At 28.6% G+C, this 27,779-nt stretch overlaps 1 protein-coding gene across 1 annotated transcript in view; it reads left to right on the plus strand.

The window, feature by feature from the left end:
• The window catches only part of LOC145261032 (uncharacterized), an 85,639-nt gene that overhangs the window by 15,588 nt on the left and 42,272 nt on the right, over positions 1 to 27,779 (plus strand). The window contains exon 6 of the mRNA XM_080119175.1: positions 23,595 to 23,618. Coding sequence (XP_079975301.1) covers positions 23,595 to 23,618 — 24 coding nt within the window. The remainder of the gene's footprint in view (positions 1 to 23,594; positions 23,619 to 27,779) is intronic.

The raw sequence follows: 27,779 nt of genomic DNA on the forward strand, positions 1-27,779 counted from the left end.
TGTATATATGTGTGTATGTATGTATGTCTGTGTGTATATATATATAATGTATGTATATATGTGTATATATATATAATGTATGTATGTGTATATATATAATGTATGTATGTGTATATATATAATGTATGTATGTGTATATATATAATGTATGTGTGTATATATATATAATGTATGTATGTGTGTATATATATATATAAAATGTATGTATGTGTATATATATATAATGTATGTATGTGTATATATATAGATATATAATGTATGTATGTATGTGTATATATAATGTATGTATGTATGTGTATATATAATGTATGTATGTGTGTATATATATATAATGTATGTATGTGTGTATATATATATAATGTATGTATGTGTGCATATATATATAATGTATGTATGTGTTTATATATATATAATGTATGTATGTATATATATAATGTATGTATGTATATATATAATGTATGTATGTGTATATATATAATGTATGTATGTGTATATATATAATGTATGCATGTATGTATGTGTATATATATAATGTATGTGTGTATATATATAATGTATGTATGTGTATATATATATACACATATACATACATACATTATATATATATACACATACATACATACATTATATATATATATATATAATGTATGTATATATATATATAATATGTATGTGTATATATATAATGTATGTATATATATATATAACGTATGTATGTATGTATGTATATATATAATGTATGTGTATATATATAATGTATGTGTGTATGTGTATATATATATATAATGTATGTATGTATGTGTATATATAATGTATGTATGTATGTGTATATATATATAATGTATGTATGTATGTGTATATATAATGTATGTATGTATGTATGTGTATATATAATGTATGTATGTATGCATGTGTATATATATATAATGTATGTATGTGTATATATATATAATGTATGTGTATATATATATAATGCCTGTATGTGTATATATATATAATGTATGTGTGTATATATATAATGGATGTGTGTATGTATATATAATGTATGTGTGTATATATATATAATGTACGTGTGTATATATATATAATGTATGTGTATATATATAATGTATGTGTGTGTATATATATAATGTATGTATGTGTATATACATAATGTATGTGTATATATATATAATGTATGTGTATATATATAATGTATGTATGCATGTGTGTATATATATAATGTATGTGTATATATATAATGTATGTATGTATGTGTATATATATATATAATGTATGTATGTATGTGTATATATATATAATGTATGTATGTATGTGTATATATATATAATGTATGTATGTATGTGTATATATATATAATGTATGTATGTGTATATATATATATAATGTATGTATGTGTGTATATATATATATATATAATGTATGTATGTGTGTATATATATATATAAAATGTATGTATGTGTGTATATATATATATAAAATGTATGTATGTGTGTATATATATATATAAAATGTATGTATGTGTGTGTATATATATATATATAAAATGTATGTATGTGTGTGTATATATATATATATAATGTATGTATGTGTGTATATATATAGATATATAATGTATGTATGTATGTGTATATATAATGTATGTATGTGTATATATAATGTATGTATGTGTATATATATATATAATGTATGTATGTGTGCATATATATATAATGTATGTATGTGTTTATATATATATAATGTATGTATGTATATATATAATGTATGTATGTATGTGTATATATATATAATGTATGTATGTGTATATATATATAATGTATGTATGTGTATATATATATAATGTATGCATGTATGTATGTGTGTATATATATAATGTATGTATGTGTATATATATACACATATACATACATACATTATATATATATACACATACATACATACATTATATATATATATAATGTATGTATGTGTGTATATATATATAATATGTATGTGTATATATATATAATGTATGTATATATATATATAACGTATGTATGTATGTGTGTATATATATATAATGTATGTATGTGTATATATATAATGTATGTATGTATGTGTATATATATATAATGTATGTATGTATGTGTATATATATATAATGTATGTATGTATGTGTATATATAATGTATGTATGTGTATATATATATAATGTATGTATGTATGTGTATATATATATAATGTATGTATGTATGTGTATATATATAATGTATGTATGTATGTGTATATATATAATGTATGTATGTATGTGTATATATATAATGTATGTATGTATGTGTATATATAATGTATGTATGTATGTGTATATATAATGTATGTATGTATGTGTATATATATAATGTATGTATGTGTATATATATATAATGTATCTGTATATATATAATGCCTGTATGTGTATATATTTATAATGTATGTGTGTGTATATATATAATGGATGTGTGTATGTATATATAATGTATGTGTGTATATATATATAATGTACGTGTGTATATATATATATAATGTACGTGTGTATATATATATATAATGTATGTGTATATATATATAATGTATGTGTGTGTATATATATAATGTATGTATGTGTATATATATAATGTATGTATGTGTATATATATAATGTATGTGTATATATATAATGTATGTGTATATATATAATGTATGTATGCATGTGTGTATATATATAATGTATGTGTATATATATAATGTATGTATGCATGTGTGTATATATATAATGTATGTGTATATATATGATGTATGTATGTATGTGTATATATATATAATATATGTATGTATGTGTATATATATATAATGTATGTATGTATGTGTATATATATATAATGTATGTATGTATGTGTATATATATATAATGTATGTATGTATGTGTATATATATATAATGTATGTATGTATGTGTGTATATATATAATGTATGTATGTATGTGTGTATATATAATGTATGTATGTATGTGTATATATGTATAATGTATGTATGTGTATATATATATAATGTATGTATGTGTATATATATAATGTATGTATGTATGTGTGTATATATATAATGTATGTATGTGTATATATATATAATGTATGTATGTATATATATATAATGTATGTATATATATATAATGTATGTATGTATATATATATAATGTATGTATGTATATATATATAATGTATGTATGTATATATATATAATGTATGTATATATATATAATGTATGTATGTATATATATATAATGTATGTATGTATATATATATAATGTATGTATGTATGTATATATATAATGTATGTATGTGTATATATATATGTAATGTATGTATGTGTATATATAATGTATGTATGTGTGTATATATATATAATGTATGTATGTGTATATATATATAATGTATGTGTATGTATATATGTATGTGTGTATATATATAATGTATGTGTATGTATATATATATACAATGTATGTATATATATAATGTATGTATGTATATATATATAATGTATGTATATATATAATGTATGTATGTGTATATATATATAGTGTATGTATGTATGTATATATATAGTGTATGTATGTGTATGTATATATATATATAATGTATGTATGTGTATATATATAATGTATGTATGTATGTGTATATATATAATGTATGTATGTATGTATGTGTATATATATATATATATATAAAATGTATGTATGTGTATATATATAGATATATAATGTATGTATGTATGTATGTGTATATATATAATGTATGTATGTGTAAATATATAATGTATGTATGTGTAAATATATAATGTATGTATGTGTAAATATATAATGTATGTATGTGTAAATATATAATGTATGTATGTGTAAATATATAATGTATGTATGTGTGTATAATATATAATGTATGTATGTGTATCTATATATATAATGTATGTATATATATAATGTGTGTATGTGTATATGTATATAATGTATGTATGTGTATATATATATCATGTATGTATGTGTATATATATAATGAATGCATGTATGTATGTGTATATATATATATAATGTATGTGTGTATATATATATAATGTATGTATGTGTATATATATACACATATACATACATACATTATATATATACACATACATACATTATATATATATATAATGTATGTATGTGTGTATATATATATATAATGTATGTATGTGTGTATATATATATATAATGTATGTATGTGTGTATATATATATAATGTATGTATGTGTGTATATATATATAATGTATGTATGTATGTGTATATATATATGTAACGCATGTGTGTGTATATATATATAATGTATGTGTATATATATATATAATGTATGTGTATATATATATAATGTATGTGTGTATATATATAATGTATGTATGTGTGTATATATATAATGTATGTATGTGTATATATATATAATGTATGTGTATATATATAATGTATGTATGTGTATATATATATAATGTATGTATGTGTATATATATAATGTATGGATGTGTATATATATATAATGTATGTATGTGTATATATATTATGTATATGTATGTATTGATGTATGTGTGTGTATATATATATAATGTATGTGTATGTGTGTATATATATATAATGTATGTGTATATATATATATATATAATGTATGTGTATATATATATATAAAATGTATGTATGTATATATATATATATAAAATGTATGTATGTGTATATATATATATAAAATGTATGTATGTGTATATATATATACATATAATGTATGTGTATATATATATAATGTATGTGTATATATATATATATAATGTATGTATGTATATATATAATGTATGTATGTGTATGTATGTATATATATAATGTATGTATGTGTATGTATGTATATATATAATGTATGTATGTATGTGTATGTATATATATATATATAATGTATGTATGTGTATGTATATATATATATAATGTATGTATGTGTATGTATATATATATATAATGTATGTATGTGTATGTATATATATATATAATGTATGTATGTGTATGTATATATATATGTAATGTATGTATGTGTATGTATATATATATGTAATGTATGTATGTGTATGTATATATATTTAATGTATGTATGTGTATGTATATATATATGTAATGTATGTATGTGTATGTATATATATAATGTATGTATGTGTATGTATATATATATAATGTATGTATGTGTATATATATATAATGTATGTATGTGTATATATATACAATGTATGTATGTGTATATATATATAATGTATGTATGTGTATATATATACAATGTATGTATGTGTATATATATACAATGTATGTATGTGTATATATATATAATGTATGTATGTATATATATATATATAATGTATGTATGTATATATATATATAATGTATGTATGTATATATATATATATAATGTATGTATATATATAATGTATGTATGTGTGTATATATATATAATGTATGTATGTGTGTATATATATAATGTATGTATGTGTATATATATATATAATGTATGTGTATATATATAATGTATGTGTATATATATAATGTATGTGTATATATATAATGTATGTGTATATATATAATGTATGTGTATATATATAATGTATGTATGTTGGTATATATATATATAATGTATGTATGTGTATATATATATAATGTATGTATGTGTATATATATATAATGTATGTATGTGTATATATATATATAATATATGTATGTGTATATATATACAATGTATGTATGTATATATATATAATGTATGTGTGTATATATATATATAATGTGTGTATATATATATATATATAATGTATGTATATATATATAATTTATGTATATATATAATGTATGTATATATATATAATGTATGTATTTGTGTATGTATATATATATAATGTATGTATGTGTGTATGTATATATATAATGTATGTATGTGTGTATGTATATATATATAATGTATGTATGTGTGTATGTATATATATATAATGTATGTATGTGTGTGTATGTATATATATATAATGTATGTATGTGTGTGTATGTATATATATATAATGTATGTATGTGTGTATATATATATATAATGTATGTATGTGTGTATATATATATAATGCATGTATGTGTGTATATATATATAATGTATGTATGTGTGTATATATATATAATGTATGTATGTGTGTATATATATATAATGTATGTATGTGTGTATATATATATATAATGTATGTATGTGTGTATATATATATATATAATGTATGTATGTGTGTATATATATAATGTATGTATGTGTGTATATATATAATGTATGTATGTGTGTATATATATATAATGTATGTGTGTATATATATATATATATATATATAATATATGTATGTGTGTATATATATATATAATATATGTATGTGTGTATATATATAATGTATGTCTGTGTGTATATATATATAATGTATGTATGTGTGTATATATATATAATGTATGTATGTGTGTATATATATATATAATGTATGTATGTGTGTATATATATATAATGTATGTATGTGTGTATATATATATAATGTATGTATGTGTGTATATATATATAATGTATGTCTGTGTGTGTATATATATAATGTATGTCTGTGTGTATATATATAATGTATGTATGTGTGTATATATATAATGTATGTATGTGTGTATATATATAATGTATGTATGTGTGTATATATATATAATGTATGTATGTGTGTATATATATAATGTATGTATGTATATATATATAATGTATGTATGTATATATATAATGTATGTATGTGTGTATATATGTAATGTATGTATGTGTGTATATATATAATGTATGTATGTGTGTATATATATAATGTATGTATGTGTGTATATATATAATGTATGTATGTGTGTATATATATAATGTATGTATGTGTGTATATATATAATGTATGTATGTGTGTATATATATATAATGTATGTATGTGTGTATATATATAATGTATGTATGTGTGTATATATATAATGTATGTATGTGTATATATATATAATGTATGTGTGTATATATATAATGTATGTGTGTATATATATATAATGTATGTGTGTATATATATAATGTATGTGTGTATATATATAATGTATGTATGTGTGTATATATATATAATGTATGTACGTGTATATATATATATATAATGTTAGGATGTGTATATATATATATATATATATAATGTATGTATGTGTATATATATATATATATAATGTATGTATGTGTGTATATATATATATATAATGTATGTATGTGTGTATATATATATATATATAATGTATGTATGTGTGTATATATATATAATGTATGTATGTGTGTATATATATATATATATATTTATATAATGTATGTATGTATATATATATATATATATAATGTATGTATGTGTATATATATATATATAATGTATGTATGTGTATATATATATATATAATGTATGTATGTGTATATATATATATATAATGTATGTATGTGTATATATATATATATATATAATGTATGTATGTGTATATATATATATATAATGTATGTATGTGTGTATATATATATATGTATGTGTATATATATATATATATATAATGTATGTATGTGTATATATATATATATATAATGTATGTATGTGTATATATATATATAATGTATGTATGTGGATATATATATAATGTATGTATGTATATATATATATATACTAGCAAAGATACCCGTGCTTCGCACGGAGCTTTGTTGCGCACTCGGGTACCAAAATCTGTGGGCACCTTTCCAGTAAGTTGATGTTGTAAGAGCAACGATTGCATAAGGTGATTAACATTTTAACTACCTCTTGTAGTGACTGAAATTCAATCAGGAACTTCACAAAACATTTTCATCAAAAAGGAAGGTTACTTGATGTTACATAGTAAATTTTTCATTGAAGTAATTTTCAACTCTTGCTTAAATTTTATCTTGCACATTCAATACTAAAAACTTACCACAATCAGATCATGTCAGTTTTTCCTCATATCCATTTATCGAACTTTTCACTGAAGAGCCTCAGGGTAAACTACATTTCTGCTGCTTTGATTTGGAGCCAGAATGTAGAGTTTTTCTGAACTTCCTGTCCGGCTGATGGAGACGTAGAACATACCGTGACTGAAGCAGTCTGATGTCAAGTCTACGCCAATGGTGTTAAATGTCTGACCTTGACTTTTGTTTATGCTCATTGCAAAACACACCTTCACAGGAAATTGGAGTCTCCGGAATTTAAATGGAAGTTCTGAGTCCGATGGAACTAAGGGGATCCTTGGCAGTAGAACGGTTTCGCCTTTGTAGGGACCACAGGAAATGGTGGCCTCAAGTACATTGGTGTGCAATCTGGTGATAACACATCTGGTTCCGTTTGTTGTTTTTGGCGGTTCCAAGGATCGAAGAATCATGATTGGCGATCCAATTTTGAGATTTAAAATGTGTGGAGGCATTCCAGATATCTCCAAAGCGTTTAAAAACTCCACAGGGTAGTGAACAGCTTCATATTCATTAGTAGCCGAATCAACTGACTTGTATTGCTTTGTGTCTCCTGGAAATTCATCCATTATTGAATTGTTCAAATGATTCACATTGCTGTTTAATGGCGAAATAATAGCGCTCTCAGCAAGCCAATCCGGTGATTTTCCATTGTTTTGCAGGTCTGGGTACACTTTGTCTTTCAGTTGCTTCTGATTACCGACACATTTACCAAGCGCAGTTGGAATCTTAATTGTGTCAGGTGAAGAAGTGATAGGAAACTGACCATTACCGATTTGGAGAAGCAATTTTGAGAAGTCTGCTGCAGCTGTGTTATCAGAGATATAGGCTCTCATATTAGTAGTCAGTCTCTTCACTATAACGTGCCTCCAGAGATAGGATTGTTTCAAACTTGCATTGACAATGTTAGCCCTTGTGCCATTTTTAACCACTGGGAGGATTTGACGGAAATCACCGCAAAATAAGGTTGGAATGCCACCCATGGGATTCTTGTTTCCTGTGATGTCTTGCAGTGTTCGGTCAATTGCTTCATAAGCACTCTTGTGCGTCATTGGGGCTTCGTCTACAATGATTGCAGAGGTGTCTCTAATTACATTTGCCAAGGCTGAGTTACCAGTAATTTTGCAAACTGGCTGATCCATTCGATGAGTATCCAAGGGTACTTTAAAAGTGCTGTGAAGAGTGCGGCCACTTTGTAGTAGAGTAGCAGCAATGCCACTGAATGCTGTTGCAAGCACAATCTTTCTCATGGATCTAATCTTTGCAAGGATCAAATTGATTACAAAAGTCTTGCCCGTACCACCTGGAGCATCAAGAAACATCATGTTTTTGTTCATTTCACCTTGTGCTTCCAACATTGCCATGAATGAATTGTAAACTTCTCTTTGAGAATCGGTCAGTTTTTCTTGCATATTTTCTGCTTGTAGGGAAAGTTCTTCAAGATTATAAGTAACTTCACGTTGATACTCTCTCGCGAGTCTTTCATCTCTCCCTTGCGTTGGTGCAGGTAATCCATAGCTTGCCAATGGTTGACCGCACATAAGGAGAACTTTTTCTTCAATTAGACAAAGAGTTTTATTGTAGATGTCCTCATTAAAATCTGCTTCTGGATTGTTAACTTCTTGCCTGTATCTGTGAAGAATGTCTTCAGATATTACATCACGAAAAGCCATCCAGATCTCAAGAGGATTTCTTGGCTCACAGGCTGTTAAAATTATCACAAATAGGCTTCGCAAATTTGAAAGTGATTGAGTGGCACTTGCCTCTCCTACTGCTTGATGCAAGTGATGGTCATTTTCTAGAAGGCCTCGAGCAAGGCACGCTGCTCTGTATGTTTCAAACACCTGACCATTGTATGCTCGCAAATTTTGAAATGAAGTTGGACCAGCAACCTCATTGAGCAACAGGCGTAAGAAATAACACTCCCCTGCTTTTGGACTAATCGTGTAGATTCTCCCAATGCATGGTGCCTTCCATACATCATCATTTTCAGTACCTTCAACTTGTACCCCACGCATTCTTCTCATCCATTTCTTTGTCAATTTGTTCCAAGTGTAAAACTCAGGGGATTCTGCGTATTTGAGACCCCTTGCAAAGTCATCCTCATGGCAGAGTTGAAAAAATGCTGTCAAAGTTGTGGCAGGCGGTGGACCTTGGGCTCGTTCCAGAGCAGTATCAGCTGAGAACATGACACGCTGCCCATTTTCAAGATGAACAGAAAGTTGTACAATTGGGGGGAAATGTTCATAGATGGGATGTTCCAATATCCTCCAGGCCGCCTCTGAACTGCCGACATACCTTGCATTCTGGAACTGCTGGATCTCATCCACAATGTGACTTTGTACTTGGCCTTGTTGGTTAGCTGCTCCATCAGTTCTTTGTAGTTCAAACACTGCTTGATCACATCCTTTATTCACGTATTTGAGGACATATTTGATGCTTTGGATCGAGCTGCAAATTTCTACGTTAATGTGAGCGTTGAACTGCTGAAGGAGGACTTTGTTGTACGGAACAATCCACTGGTTTGTTATTTCTTGATTAACATACCGACCATTTCTCTTCATCCTTATTGTACCAGTCTGGCCTCCATCTTCTGGTTTTCTTCGCCTGTACTTGGGGTAAGAGTCTTGGCCTTGCTCGGTACACTGAAGAAATTCTTTTGGGTATTTTTTGGAACATTTGTTGTCAATCATACATGGACAATTTGGATTAAATGGTCCACAAGGTCCATGCACCATATGTGCCATCACTTTAGCATGAAGATCAGGATCTTCCTCTTTGTCAGGGATCTCTGCAGATATGCAGAGATCCATTTTTTCTGGTAGAAGTTTGTCCTCTGGGGCCTGCCAGGTGAGGATGTGTGCATGCGGCAGTCCTCTTTTTTGATATTCAATACTGTACAGGAAAGCCCTCAGCCTGCCAAATCCTCCCTTTTTAATAAATTCAAGTAACTTTTTTAGCTTCTGCCTGAAAACCCTGGCAACAATATCTGGACGATCCTGAGGGTCTTGCCCTTGAAGACAATTTTCTGTAATTTCTGTCCACTTTGGATTTGTTGTGAACGTGATGAAGAGGTCGGCTCGGCCCATTCGCCGAACATATGCCATGGCATCACTTTGACGCTCAAACATGTATCGAGGGCCTCCTGTATAAGTTGCCGGAAGTACAACTCGTTGACCAAACTGTTCTGGATTCCAATCCTCCCTAAGAATTGAATCTCTCAAGTTGCTATAATTGTCAGCTCTCAGGGTCTGTTGCTCACGCCTCAGGAACTGTAAACGTTCTGTTTCAATCTTGCAGTACACATCCACCAGCCATTGTTGAAATAGCCTTCGGTACCAGAGAAAATAGTTTCCAGGCCGAGTCATTAAATGGTACGAATAAAATTGCTGTTGGGTAACTTTTCGCCCATTGGATGCCTTCATGTAGATGTTGTAAGATGGAGAACCATAGGGGTACATTAACGGGTACATTAAAGTATCGTAGAGGGGATGTAGTTCGGAGATCCATTTTAATGTATCATTTCTAAAACGCAAGACAATATCCCGGTTAGCTGTTGGTTCATTCTCCATTAATATTCCAATCTCATACGTTGTTGTTGGAGCATTGAATCGCCGTGGATGCTCTTCTTGCGGCCTTCGGTCTTCCTTTATGACAACTTTATGTTCTACCAAGTGTTCTTCTTCAATCCTCTCCTTTGTTGTTTTCAGCTGACAAATAAAGCTGTTGTTCTCATGTAAAAATTCAGTCAGACTTTGGAGAATGTCTCTATTGAGTCTACTGTCACGTCCCCGATTATGTAGTTCCTCTTCCAGACTATCCAAGAAGTAGACTTGAATAAACTTTGCTGTTTCATCTTCAAGTGGTAAAAGACTCCCAATCTGGTGGCAAACCTGGCCTCGAATTCTAAAAGAAGGATTCCACCCATGTACTGCCGCAATTTTGTGACCAAATGATGTCATTGCAAAACAATTGTTATAACAGCGTAGATTTTGCAGAAAATCTTTAGAGATGGGACCATTGCCGGAGAGCAAATCTTGAAGCAACTGAGGCAGTGGTGGAAAGCTATCAAGCACAACTTTGCCAGAAGAACAACAACCAGGGGTTTCTCCTTTAAATTTTACAGCTGAGCAATGTTGACATACTTTGTCCATTTTTCCTATATCAGCTGTAGTGAGAGAGTCATTTTTGTTGTAGAGCAATCCTTTTCTATTGCAGTGTTCTATTTCATGGTGTCTCAAAGCAGTCATTCGTTGTCTAGCTGCCTCGTTTTCTGTCAATTGCTGGGGCAAAGTCATACTCTCTCTCTCCATGCACCCTCTTGTTGTTGCCCTTGGTATAGGCGAAAGCTTCGTTGGGTTTCCGATTCATTCTGATGTCGTTGAGCCACTCTCAACTGACCTTGTGTACGTCTACTTACCTCATATAATTCATTCAATCGTAATATTGCTTCTCTTTCCAGTGCATATCTTTGCCTTTCTTGAATTTCATCTTGTGATGAATTTAACCGCCTTACAGCATGTCTAGTTCTGTCAGCTTCACGTTGGGTTTCTCTTTCCAAATCTGACAGTCTTGCTCTCCTTTCTCTTTGACGTATCCTGTTAAGTTCTAGACGTCTTTCTCTATCTGAATTGTTTTCATTGGAGCGAATTGCAGCAACTCTTAGTCTATTAGCTTCCAATCTTTCCATTCTTTCTTCCTCACTTTCGTTTCTACTTCGTTTGGGTGGCATAATTTCGGTTTTAAACGGAATTGTTTAACGATATTAATGATTGTAAATTAATTAAGCGTAAAGGAAATGTATACTAACTGAAATGGACGAACTATAAATAATATTTCTGAATAGTACAATTATAAACAATTATATTGTACCTATTTACTATGCCTCCCCACGGGACAGAGTTAGACACCAGGGTCGTTTTTTAACGTGGAGAAAAGGTACAAAAATAAAAATTGTCTCAGTCGTGAAGGATTTCTCCTCCACCGAAAGAGAACAAGAAAATGAAGTGCAGCATCTGAAGAACAGATACTACACTTTGATCTTGACCAAAAGGAATGAATAAAAGCGACCTACGTGTGACTCATTACTTCCGGGTGTAAACGTCACAATCTAAAAGTAATAATTAAAAAAAAAAAGTAAATGTAAAATAAATGTAATACCAACTTAGGTTAACTAAGTAAACAGTACAATTAAAACAGTTCTATTAAAACAAATAATTACTAAGATCTAGGTAATTGTTAGTCTCATTGTTATGGTTTTAAAGAAAAAAATGTGTAAAAAAAGTTCTGCTTTTGTGAGTATGTGTATTTCTTTTAAATTACATAACCTTTTTATTTTATTAATTATATCTCTTTTAAATTTATATATTTTGTTAGTAAACTGGAAGAAATTCAGTTGAATAAAACCTTGTTCGTGTTCTTTACGTTAAACTCATATTTTTATAAAAGGTTCATCCGGTTTAAAGAAAGAGCTAAGTTTAAATAAGACTGGAAATAACTAATTCAATATATAAATAGAAAAATGAAATAAATATAAGCTTTAAGTCTTAAGATAGTAATAATCAAAATGTAATAAATTATTTGTAGTTCAAATCTATGATAAGACAGGCTTTCGAAATAGGCTCGACCAGAAAGATTAAATTGGAACGAAATTATAATCTCCGTGCCATTTTCAAAACAACCCCACAAAAGTAACGATATCCTGCAGTTGGTTAAATGACAATGGTTGTAAGAAAAATGTAAAAGAAAATGCGCTTATCTGTTTATTTTGACCTGTTTTATTTAATTAAAAAAACATTGGCTATAACTGGAAGAGAGCGTTATGTTTTGGGGGTTGTTTAAAAAATAGAATGGAAATAAAGTTTGTTCCGTTTTAATTGTCTTTAATTGCGGCAAGCGCTAACAAAATCGAAAAATCACTGTTTACATTCGAAATGTTAACTTTTATAGGTTTACAGGTTTGCTGACAAGGCTGGGGGTGTTTAATACAATTATTTTACTAAATTGATTTTTTTCATTTAAAAATAAAATTATTTCTTTTTTAATAAAGTTTTATTTTAAAATATTTGTTTTTGTTTATTTATATAAAATTACGATAGTTGAATTGTATTCTTTCAATTAAAAAGATTAAAACGGAACGAAATTGAAATTTCCATTACATTTTCAATACAATCCCAAAACATAAAGCTTTCCTCGCCAATGAATTGTTTTGATAATATATGTAAAGTGAAATAAATCGAATATAAAATTAAATGAAAATATATTAAATAATTAAATGTTAAATAGATTTTGTAAATAGTACAGTTGAAATGATTAGAATATTTCCAATATGTAATAAGGTCGAGGTAATTAGTTAAAGAGATTTAATATAATGTGATATGCAAATGAGCATAAGTCATTCGATATGGGGGTGGTTTGTAGACTAGTATATAAAGAAATTAGGCATTGATTCTTATGTCTCCTATAACAGAAACATCCTAAAATGGGTTCTAATGTTTCTCTACCAGGAGAGATCTACCCTCTTACCTCCTTTATATTTCGTTGATGATGGAGAGCTGTACACACAGACAGAAACACACGAACCCTATTACTTTATAAAAATATAGATAATGTATGTATGTGTATATATATATATAATGTATGTATGTGTATATATATATATAATGTATGTATGTGTATATATATATATATATAATGTATGTATGTGTATATATATATATATAATGTATGTATGTGTATATATATAATGTATGTATGTGTATATATATATATAATGTATGTATGTGTATATATATATATAATGTATGTATGTGTGTATATATATATATTATGTATGTATGTGTATATATATATATATAATGTATGTATGTGTATATATATATATATAATGTATGTATGTGTATATATATATATATAATGTATGTATGTGTATATATATATATATAATGTATGTATGTGTATATATATATATATATATAATGTATGTATGTGTATATATATATATATATATAATGTATGTATGTGTGTATATATATATATAATGTATGTATGTGTGTATATATATATAATGTATGTATGTGTGTATGTATATATATATATATATATATATATATATATATATAATGTATGTATGTGTGTATATATATATATCTATATTTTTATAAAGTAATAGGGTTCGTGTGTTTATGTCTGTGTGTACAGCTCTCCACCATCAACGAAATATAAAGGAGGTAAGAGGGTAGATCTCTCCTGGTAGAGAAACATTAGAACCCATTTTAGGATGTTTCTGTTATAGGAGATATAAGAATCTTTGCCTAATTTCTTTATATACTATTCTACAAACCACCCCCATATCGAATGACTTATGCTCATTTGCATATCACATTATATTAAATCTCTTTAACTAATTACCTCGACCTTATTACATATTGGAAATATTCTAATCATTTCAACTGTACTATTTACAAAATCTATTTAACATTTAATCTATCTTCTATCTTCTATCTATCTATATCTATATCTATATTCTATATATCTATAAAAACAGAGATGTGTGTGTGCCACAGACGATTTCTGATTGGTTAATCCAATAATCACATCTCCTAAAAAACAATCGTTTCTACGCTCTTACCTTTACCATAAAATATTATGGCTTTATTTATTGTCCATCTTGGAAGGGTTTAATTTTTTAATAACTTGTTATTTACAAATTAAAAAAATACGAAACTATTATACGAAACTAAACTACACGAAATACGCGCACACACGCACACACACACGTTCACTACCGTCACGTTGTTATGGCAACCAAACCCGCTGACTTCTTTTTCTCATTTCACTCGTGGTCTTAAATTCATTTCGGGTTTGTATTACTGTACACATAGATTCGAATAAGTTGCCAAAAAACAAATATATAACAAATAAATGTTATCAAAGGCAAATTTTTCGTGTTTTTATTCAATTTAACATGTTTATTCAGCTCGAAAAGCATACAGTGTTTACCGATGTATTGGAAAATTCAAGATGGCGGCCGATTCTCTCTTTAACACGGTAAGTTTGGAAAAAGGTGTAATAAATAAAAAACCGGTTAAAATACTGTTAAAAACTCGCTCAATATATGTTACCGTGACATAGGTTGACATATATTCGGCGGGTTTTTAATAGTATTTTGTATAGTTTTTTATTTATAACACCTTTTCCCAAACTTACGGTGTTAAAGAGGGTGTGAGACGCCATCTTGAATTTTCCAACACATCGGTAAACACTGTATGTTTTTCGAGCTGAATAAATATATTACATTGAATAAAAACACAAAAAAGATATCCAGTTAGGTAGAAAAGTAACTTATCTTGCCTTTGATAACATTTATTTATATATTTGTTTTTGACTATTTTTTCGAATCTATGTGTACAGTAATCTTGCCAGGATGCGGAGGAAAATGAATGAAGGGGGAGGGGAATAAAATAAAAACATTTTGGAAACAGAGTAAGTTTGAAAGAATTGCTTTGCACAGAAAGAAATTAATGAAAAAAATTAAATTTCTTTTCTTTCTTGATTTTTTTTTTTTAGTTTTTTATGAAAAAGGAAGTCAAGACTATAAAAAGTCAAGACTATAAAAAACAATTTTTATTAAGAGCGAACCTCAGTCGTCAGGTCTGTAAAAAAAGACGTGGAATAATAAATGTTTTCTAATACAAATTGTTTTTACTTATGTGTTCATTTGTCTCTTTGAAGTTCGTTTGTTTAATATATCGGTTTGCAATATAATTTTGTCATTCTGTCAGACTCAAATTTTAAATCTATATATCTATAAAAGTGAAAGTGTGTGTGTGTGTGTGTGTCTGTGTACATTTCCCTACGAAATAACTCTGTCAATTTTTAGTCTACAGACTCGAAATTTGATATACAGGATACTGAGATTTGGAAAAATCTATGTGATCGGTTTTTAGCCAGAAATTTGGCGATTAAGGGGTTAAAGTTCAACGATTTGAGCTTTGAGAACTCTACCAAACTTCTCCGACAATTTTGGGTCTACACACTTTAAATTTTAGATATAGCTTCCGTGGACATGGATCTAACTTAATAACTTGATTTGAGCCCAAAACAATAAATTTTCAGGGGTCATAATAGGGGTCAAAGTTTAAAAAATTACCCCCTTTTTTTTGCTCAGCATACACCTCCAAACACCCGGGCAACGCCGGGCACCCATGCTAGTATATATATATAATGTATGTATGTGTGTATATATATATATATATATATATATATATAATGTATGTATGTGTGTATATATATATATATATAATGTGTGTATATATATATATATATAATGTATGTATGCGTGTATATATATATATATATATAATGTATGTATGCGTGTATATATATATATAATGTATGTATGCGTGTATGTATATATATATATAATGTATGTATGCGTGTATGTATATATATATATATAATGTATGTATGCGTGTATATATATATATATAATGTATGTATGTTTGTATATATTTATAATGTATGTATGTGTGTATATATATATATAATGTATGTATGTGTGTATATATATATTTATAATGTATGTATGTGTGTATATATATATATAATGTATGTATGTGTGTATATATATATATATAATGTATGTATGTGTGTATATATATATATATAATGTATGTATGTGTGTATATATATATATATAATGTATGTATGTGTGTATATATATATATATATATATAATGTATGTATGTGTGTATATATATTTATAATGTATGTATGTGTGTGTATATATATACATATACATATAATGTATGTATGCATATATATATATATATATATATATATGTATGTATGTATGTGTGTATATATCTATATATATAAAAATGTAAATGATGGTTCGTTCGGAGTTAATTGTCTAAAAAACCACTGGACGGATGGCTCCCACGTTTTGGTATAATATGTTTACTATATCCATGTGTGTTTGTATATATTCCTTTTTAATTATAACATTATACTTAATTTTTCTATGATAAATAGGTGGATTTCTTTTTACCGAGAGGCGATTTTTTTTATTTAGGGACAATTATTTATTACCGCTTCCTGTCACGTGACCAGTGTCTCAATTTAGCGGTTTTCCTGCTAGATCTGGAGATTTCGTTTACAATCTAGCAGGAAATTCTAGAAAATCGGGAGGTATTTGGCACCCAGAGACACCCGCATTAGATTGCTTGAAAATACTTTAAAACATAAAATAAACTCATTCATATAAGTAAAAAAAAGTAGCATTTATTGCCTTTGGTAACAATTATTTATTGATTATTTGTTTTGTTTTTCACCTTTTTTTCGACTAACCATTCTTAAATCTCACTATAAAATCGATTTTTCCAAGTACATTTTAGGTGGTGGTGGGGGGGGGGGGGCATTCCAATCTCCCCGATGGGGTTTGTATTACTGTACACATAGATTCGAAAAAGTTGTCAAAAAACAAATATATAACAAATAAATGTTATCAAAGGCAAGATAAGTTACTTTTCTGCCAAACTGGCTAGCGATTTTCTGGACATTTCTTTCTCCTGATCTCGCGGTTTTTTTTTAAATCTCAGTTGACAACATTGCATCACTAAAAAAACACTACAGGCTTAATGTAAACAGAATGTGTTTACAATATCGGTAAATTTTCAATGGGTTTATTGATAATGTAACCATGTGATTTAACTTTAATTTAAATTAACCACACGTGGTCGAAAAATGAATGCCGACGCTCAAAGTGTATACACATTTTGATTCCTCCCTTTATTGCAGTATTTTTCAAATAATGATCGCAGAATATAATGAACTAATTATTTTTACTTAACTCTTGGTGAAAATGTTTTATTTTGTTTAAACAAAAAATACCTTTACTAAAGTTATGGTTTTCAGTAGTAAATAAAAAACGCAAGAATTTATTTTTGCTTTTTTTAAAGCATCGTAATTTGTAACAATAAAAAATAATTTTTGCAGTAACATTACGAAAAAAGCCCCTAAAGTCCGTATTAATGTATTCGATATAACTCGAAGAAAAATGAATTATCGGATACTAATCAGGAAATTAAAGATTCAATTAGATTCCTATTTCAGTCACCTAAATTATTTAAGGTGAAATGAGTTTAGGAATTTATAGCCAAACCTAAATATTTTTTTTTTTTGGTAAATATCCAGATACGTTACTACAGAACACCGACCACTCTAATTTGGTTTTTTTTTGGGGGGGGGTGTTGGGGCGCACGCGCCAACATCACATCCGCCGCCGCCCCCCCCCCCATCCCCCCCCCCCCACTCGCGCCCCCAATGTACAAAGTAAAATCTTCAGAAAATGTTAAATGGTGTTCTAATTGGTAAATGTCGGTGCGTTACTTACGGAAAATTTGAAAATTCGATGTTCCAGGTAAAAAAAAAAACAGATAAATTACCCCCCCCCCTACTCCAACTTGGTGTGCTTTCCTTTTCTTATTTTATTTCTTTTTCAGCTAATTTTAAATTTTCCACCCAAAAAGCGCTATAATGTATTTTTGAAAATTAGAAAATTCTATGTCCTGGAAAAAAAAATCCCCTCCCCCAACATAGTTTGCTTGGTGAAGCCGTCGTTTATGCTACAGCGTGCATGCGCGTAGCATAAACGGATGCTGCAAAATGGTGGAAAGAAGTTCGTGGGTTCAGGGGTAAATACCATGCAAACGGTAAATTTGCCCCAAGTTTGACTATCAGATTCGTTGTCAGCGACCTCAATTACCTATAAAAAAACAAATTAGAGTGGTCGGTGTTCTGTAGTAGCGTATCTGGATATTTACCTTTTTTTTTCTTGCTTAAAAAAAATAGCATTAATACAGTAAGTTAAGTAAACTGACTTTTTCATTTAAAAATGGAATTATTTCCCTTTCGCTATTAACTTTTTTTATTTTTTATTTTTTTTTTTAATAAATATTTTGTGGGGTTTGTATTACTGTACACATAGATTCGAAAAAGTTGTCCAAAAAGAAATATATAACAAATAAATGTTATCAAAGGCAAGATAAGTTACTTTTCTACCAAACTGGATATATTTTTCGTGTTTTTATTCAATGTAACATGTTTATTCAGCTTGAAAACCATACAGTGTTTACCGATGTATTGGAACATTCAAGATGGCGTCTGATTCTCTCTTTAACACGGTAAGTGTGGGAAAAGATGTTATAAATAAAAAAACGGATAAAATACTGTTAAAAACTCGCTCAATATGTTACCGTGACATAGGTTGACATATATTCGGCGGGTTTTTAATAGTATTTTGTATAGTTTTTTATTTATAACACCTTTTTCCATACTTACAGTGTTAAAGAGGGTGTGAGACGCCATCTTGAATTTTCGAATACATCGGTAAACACTATGTTTTTCGAGCTGAATAAATATGTTACATTGAATAAAAACACAAAAAATATATCCAGTTTGGCAGAAAAGTAACTTATCTTGCCTTTGATAACATTTATTTGTTATATATTTGTTTCTTGACAACTTTTTCGAATCTATGTGTACAGTAATACAAACACCCATTTTGTGTTTTATATACATAAAGTACAATTGTTGAATGTTACTGTTTTGATTATATTTGTTTGGGGGGGGCACAATTAAAAAATTAAGAAAGATTAAAATGAAGCGAAATTTAAGTTTCCGTTCCATTTTTACAACAACCGTAAAACAGTGCATACTCAGCAAGTTTTATCGTAATTTATAAGCATATTGAAACACTAAATCAACATTTTATTTATTTTTTTGCATAATTAATGATGGAAGTATTTTTCTGTTTATTTTCTTAACATCTGTTAAAAAAAATATAATTTGTACATTCTCTTGAAAACAAGAATCAAACTTTTCTCTACTTTCACATGTGTTCCATTTTAACAAACTGAGCCACAGCAACGCGTGGCCGGGTACAGCTAATATATATATATATATATATATAATGCATGTATGTGTGTATATATACATATATATATAATGCATGTATGTGTGTATATATATAATGCATGTATGTGTGTATATATACATATATATATAATGCATTTATGTGTGTGTATATATATAATGCATGTATGTGTGTATATATACATATATATATAATGCATGTATGTGTGTATATATATAATGCATGTATGTGTGTGTGTATATATATATATATATATAATGTGTGTATATATATAATGTATGTATGTGTGTGTATATATATATAATGTATGTATGTGTGTATATATATATAATGTATGTATGTGTGTATATATATATAATGTATGTATGTGTGTGTATATATATATAATGTATGTATGTGTGTATATATATATAATGTATGTATGTGTGTATATATATATAATGTATGTATGTGTGTATATATAATGTATGTATGTGTGTATATATATATAATGTATGTATGTGTGTATATATAATGTATGTATGTGTGTATATATATATATAATGTGTGTGTATATATATATAATGTGTGTATATATATATATATAATGTATGCGTGTGTATATATATATAATGTGTGTGTGTATATATATATATAATGTATGTATGTGTGTATATATATATATAATGTATGTATGTGTGTGTATATATATAATGTATGTATGTATGTATGTGTATATATATATATATATATATAAAATGTATGTATGTGTGTGTATATATATAATGTATGTATGTATGTATGTATGTGTATATATATATATATATATATAAAATGTATGTATGTGTGTATATATATATATATAATGTTTGTATGTGTGTGTATATATATATATAATGTTTGTATGTGTGTGTATATATATATATATATATAATGTATGTGTATATATATATGTGTGTGTGTGTATATACACGCACATATATATGTGTGTGTGTGTGTGTGTGTGTGTATAAACACCAGTTATTTTATGCAAATAAAGAATAAATATTATTTTAATTGTGCTTTACAAATGTTGAAGGATGTGTGTATATTTTAAAATATTTTCTTTTATCTGGAAATTTCTTTATTGTCAAATATATGCATTTCATAAAAATATTTTTTTTTTTTGTTTTCCTAGGTAATTGCCATAGTAATGTTATTAATAAGTTGACTTTTTTTGCTTCTAATTATTTGATTATTTTTTAGAATTACGATATTTCCAGGGTGCCCTACTCATGATGTAAATTTAACAGAGGTTTTCTTATAATTTTAGCTGCCTTTATTTATATATATATATATATATATATATATATATATATATATATATATATATATTACATAGAAAAATGCGAGTATTAAAAGTAGTATGGTTAAGACTAAACTTAGAAAAGTAAAAGGACTATTTGTTAAAAGTGAAAAAGAAAAGGACAAGATATTCTAGTAAGAAAAATAATAAATTTATAACTTTAGATATTGCAGAATTAAGAATTTTTTAAAAACATTCAATTTAACAGTTCTTAATGCTGCAATATTTTAAGTTATAAATCTATTTTATTTACTAGAATATCTTGTCCTTTTCTTTTTCAGTTTTAACAACTAGCCATTTTACTTTTCTAAGTTTAATCTTAACCATATTACTTTTTATGCTTGCATTTGTCTATGTAATCCATGATTTTTCCAGGCTTTGCTTTGTCAACAATCTATAAAAAAATATTTCCATTTTCTTAAATTGACTAAATAAACAAAACAAATAAAAGATGTACTTAAGTAAATAATTCAGCAGTCAGTTTTGACCGTCGAGCTAAGGCAAAGGTCAGTTAGGCATTTAGCACAGTGACAGTGAGTTATCAATGACAATACAGCTGAGCAACAGACTGGGACAGCGGTGTATTATTAGTGACATAATCATGGCGGCAGGACGAACAATGCGGTATGCAACGAATGAAAGTATTACTAGGAAGGAAAAATATATATTATTGCTATCTTCCCTACATTAGCACTTTGCTACAAACTTGGAGGAACTTTCCTTCTTGTATATCTTGTTACTTCATCATTCCCGATGTTCCCAGCCGATTTGGGGTAGCATAATAGATTTGTTACTATGGTAACCAACAGCCAATCAGACAAAAACGTCTATTGGTTCTTTACAAATTCTGAGAATTTTGGAACACCAGTAATTTTATTATAACTTTTTTTTTACTGAACAAAAATTTAAACTTTTTTTCCAAAATACATCTAATTATAATTATTTATAATATAGCTGAGAAGGTGACCTATGAACTGTCAAAAATTGTTTGAAATTTGGTTGTAAAATGAGTGAGCGGTGAAGCTTTAAAGCAGTTCTAAACGAGTAAAACTAACGCTTAAACATATATTCAAACACTACTATGTTCGAATAATATATATATAAAAACATTTGTTATTTTATGTATATGAATAATAAATATTATTTTATTTGTGCTTTTTAAATGTTGGAGGATGTATATATATTTTTAAAAATTTTCTTTTATCAGGACAATACTTTTTCATTGTCAAATATTTGAATTTCATGAAAATATTTTTTTGTTTTTTCTAGCTAATAGCCATGGCAATGTTACTGGTAAGTCAACTTTTTAGCAATTTATTATTTATTTGCTTACGATGTTTCCAGGTTGCCTACTTATGAAGTAAATTATGACAGAGGTTCACTTATAATTTTTTTGTCGTTTTATATATACAGTGGGTGCGGTCTGATTATGCAAATCAATTTTTTGCTATTAAAATTTAAATTTTCACATTCTCGGGTAAACTTTTGAAGTATATAGTTTAATTGTGATATTTTCTTCCCACTACAAAGATATACTAAAATTATTCAGTTAGATAGTCTTGTGATATGGATTTTAGCCGTCTGACTTGAATATGCGCCGGATTGCCAGGGAGATGGTCAGAACACTCCATTCTACTAGCAAGAACATTTTTTTTGCAAGCTGGAGCGCCCCAAATGTTGAAAATTTCAAGGTGCGAGGCATTAAGGAGTCTTGGAAAAGTTAAGAGCTTGATAAAAAAGCCCCATTGAGCAAGAATCACATGGAAAATGTGTTCAATGGGCTGAACAATATGAGGATGGATTTCAAGAACGTTGTCTTCACTGATGAATGCCGAGCAATGTTGGATGGACCAGACGGATGATCATCTGGTTGGGTGTTGAATGGTCGCCCAGTTGCATAATGGATCAAATTGCAGCAAGGCAGTGGAGGTATAATGTTCTGAGTGGGAATCAAAAGCAATGAGATTATTGGACCATTTAGTGTGCCACAAGGGGTAAAAATTCCAAGAGTTATTGCCAGCTTATACAGACTTCTTCATTTCCTGGCTGAAAAATCAAACTTTAATGGAGAGAAAACCCTTGATATTTCAGCAAGATAATGCACCTGCACACAAGTCCCGTTAAGGGATCATGGCTTCACAGAAGGCAGATTGATGGTTTGGCCTCCCAACAGCTTCAACTTAAATCCAATCGAAAATTTGTGGGCCATCATTAAACGGAGAATTTATGCTGATGGGATGCAATTTAACACCTTGGATGCTCTCTGGAATGCAGTAGTGGAAGTCTTTAGATCAATTAAGCCATGTGAAGTCCAAAAACTTATTCTGCCGTCGACAAGCGTCTTCTTAAAATTCTTAAAGATGGAGGAAGCTATGTTGACTGGTAAGATAAAGTGAATAACATTGAAACTGTTTTCTTTGTTTTATTTTATAGTTTACTGTGTGTTCTATTCATTCCGATTCTGTATTTGTTAAATTTTTTATTATCTAACCGGACAGTTCATTGTACAAAAAAAATATTGTATAAAAAAAGTAAGTTTAATCAAAATGTTTAGGGTTTAATGCATAAGTACATGATAGTCTGTATAAAAATAATGCTTTGAAAAGAAAACTTTCAAGATTCAATACATGTTTGAGGAGTTATATAAAAAGTTAGGTGTTGCATAATCAAGCCACACCCACTGTATATATATATATATATATATATATATATATATATATATATATATAATGGCAACCTTCTGTCTCTTGAGGCAATGGCATTCTGTGTCTAGTTTGATTTGCTATAGTGGCTGCTGTGGCTAACCAGGTGCAGGCCTGGGCAGGTAATAAGAGAACCTTGGTTTGCCCATTTATCAGGGCCCCCCTCTTGGTGTTGCAGGAAGATTCCATCGGAAAGGCAAGCCAATACAGTCTGTGCCAGCGCAGCTGCAGGAGCTGTCGGAAAGATGTGGCAGAGCTTCACCATTCGCCTATCGGAACTCCAGACCAGATTTTTTGTCGGGGTTTACTCCCTTAGCCTTTGCATTTCCCAATGCATTCACAAGGCAAAGGGGCTATTTGCCCATAGCTGGAGGATTCTTCATGGTACACAACAAATAAAGAAATAACCAAAATGAAAACAAACTTTGTTTTTTACCGTCATTCACTATTGTTGTTGTTGTTGTATTTTTTTAAATTAGTGACGTTAAGGATTTCCAACTGATAACCCGCAAAGTTAAGAATCGAATAACGAAATGACCAAAAAATACTTTGTTTTGATTTTTTTGTTTGTTTGTTATTTGTTTTTTTTTACTTCACTCACTTTTGTTTTTTGTTTGTTTTTTGTGTGTTTATATATATATATACATATATATGACGATTGCAACGTCTTGTCAGACGAGTGCCACTCCCTCAGACACTTAAAGTCCATGAGCCCTAACATTACTTTTTTTTTTTTTTTAGTGGTACCGGCGAATTCACACACTGAAACAGACACGACACTGAAGACCGTCATTGCTATACATGCATATATATATACGTACATGCATATACACACACACACACACACACATATCCTTAAACATACACATATATATACATATATAATACATATGCATACACATATGCATAGATACACAAATACATACGCATATATACACATACATATACAAACACAAACATACATACACATGCAAATACGTACACATATATGCACATATACATACACATACATTTAACTACATATACATACATATCTATGCATTTATACACACATACACTTATATACACATACATATACATACATACACACATAAACATATATGTACATACAAACGCACACAAACATATATACATACATATACACATATATATACATATACATACAGATGTACATATATAAACATACGTACATACACACACGGATACATATAATGATGCCAGATCAATTATTACATGTTTCCAACATTTCAAGCCTACATGCGTCACAACTTTTCCATCGCTGTAGGACTATTTTTTTTATAGAATAATGCCTGAGGGAGTATCTATACAAAGATGATGTTACATAGATTTAGCTTTGTACGACAGCTAAATCTCTCTCTCGGTTCAAAATGTTGAGATCCAGTAACAAGCAAGAGCAAGATAGCCAGCAGCAAATTAAACTGCAGACCAGCTTAATGCGGGTACTAGTCTCCCGCTTTATGGTTTTTTAAATCAGAGATTTACTTCTCCTAGAGGGGTTGCCTTCACCACGGCTTACGGGAGGCCTCTCCACCCCACATACACATGAAAATAAACACATGCATACACACAGAATGCACACAAACATACATATGCATGTACACACATATGCAAACATACACACATAGAGGCACACATATAAGCATGTACTTACATATGAATACACACACGTATACATACACATACATGTAAAATACACATGAATGAGCGTTAAGCTCCTTGGCCTAACGTTCACAGGAAACATGAGTTGGAACAATTACATCGAGGGCTTTGCCAGGAAGGTGGACTCTCTCTACCGTGCTAGAAAACTTCTAACACCCGAAAGTATCCTGTACCTCTATAAGGCCACTATTCGCCCATGTATGGAGTATTGCTGTCATATTTGGGCTGGTGCATCGGCTACTAGTCTCTCGCTCTTGACAGGGTTCAAAAGAGAGTCGCAAATCTGATAGGCCCTAAACTGGCATCTAAGCTTCAACCTCTGTCCCATCATCAAAACGTTGAATCCCTCTGCCTGTTCTACAAGTATTATAATGGTGAATGCTCTGAAGAACTGCAAGCACTTGTGCCCCCACGACGTGAACACCCTCAACAGACCCGACAAGCTGCAAAATCCCACCCCCACACTGTAGAGATCCCTAGATGTAAAAGATCTTTCTACTCCAGTAGTTTCTTCCCCAGAACTCCTAGACTTTGGAATTCCATTCCAGGGCACTGCTTCCCCAACTGTACTGACATGCATAAGTTCAAGTGCAACATGAACCAACATCTCGCTGCCCTAATCCCTACATAGTACCCCAGTAGATGTTTCCCCTTGATAGTATCCCCCTACATTAAAGTGGCAATGTGCCTTGTTTGGGGTGAAAATGTAATAATAAAAAAAAAAAAATGATCAGGATGAAGGTGATGGGTACAATTCAATGAGTTTGACAAAAAAAAAAATCCAAAACAAACTAAACATAAATAGAATCAGACTAAAAATCCAAATGAACAGATCAGTGTTTGAATTGGCTGGAGTTGTTTTTGTTTTTTAGTTTTTTTCCCTTTTTCTTCCCCCCTTCCTCTTGTTTTTTTTTTGTTGTTTTTTTTTTTAAATAAAATGTTTGTACACAAAACTCACGTTCCGAAGTCAGACAATGATGACGAACTTCACGCATTATTTACTACTAAATATACATAGAATCAGACGAAAAATCCAAATGAAATATATATGCATATAAAGAATAAATATTAT

Source organism: Euprymna scolopes, chromosome 3 (assembly GCF_053919585.1).
Source record: "Euprymna scolopes isolate OS-2025 chromosome 3, ASM5391958v1, whole genome shotgun sequence".
Lineage (NCBI taxonomy): Eukaryota > Metazoa > Mollusca > Cephalopoda > Sepiida > Sepiolidae > Euprymna > Euprymna scolopes.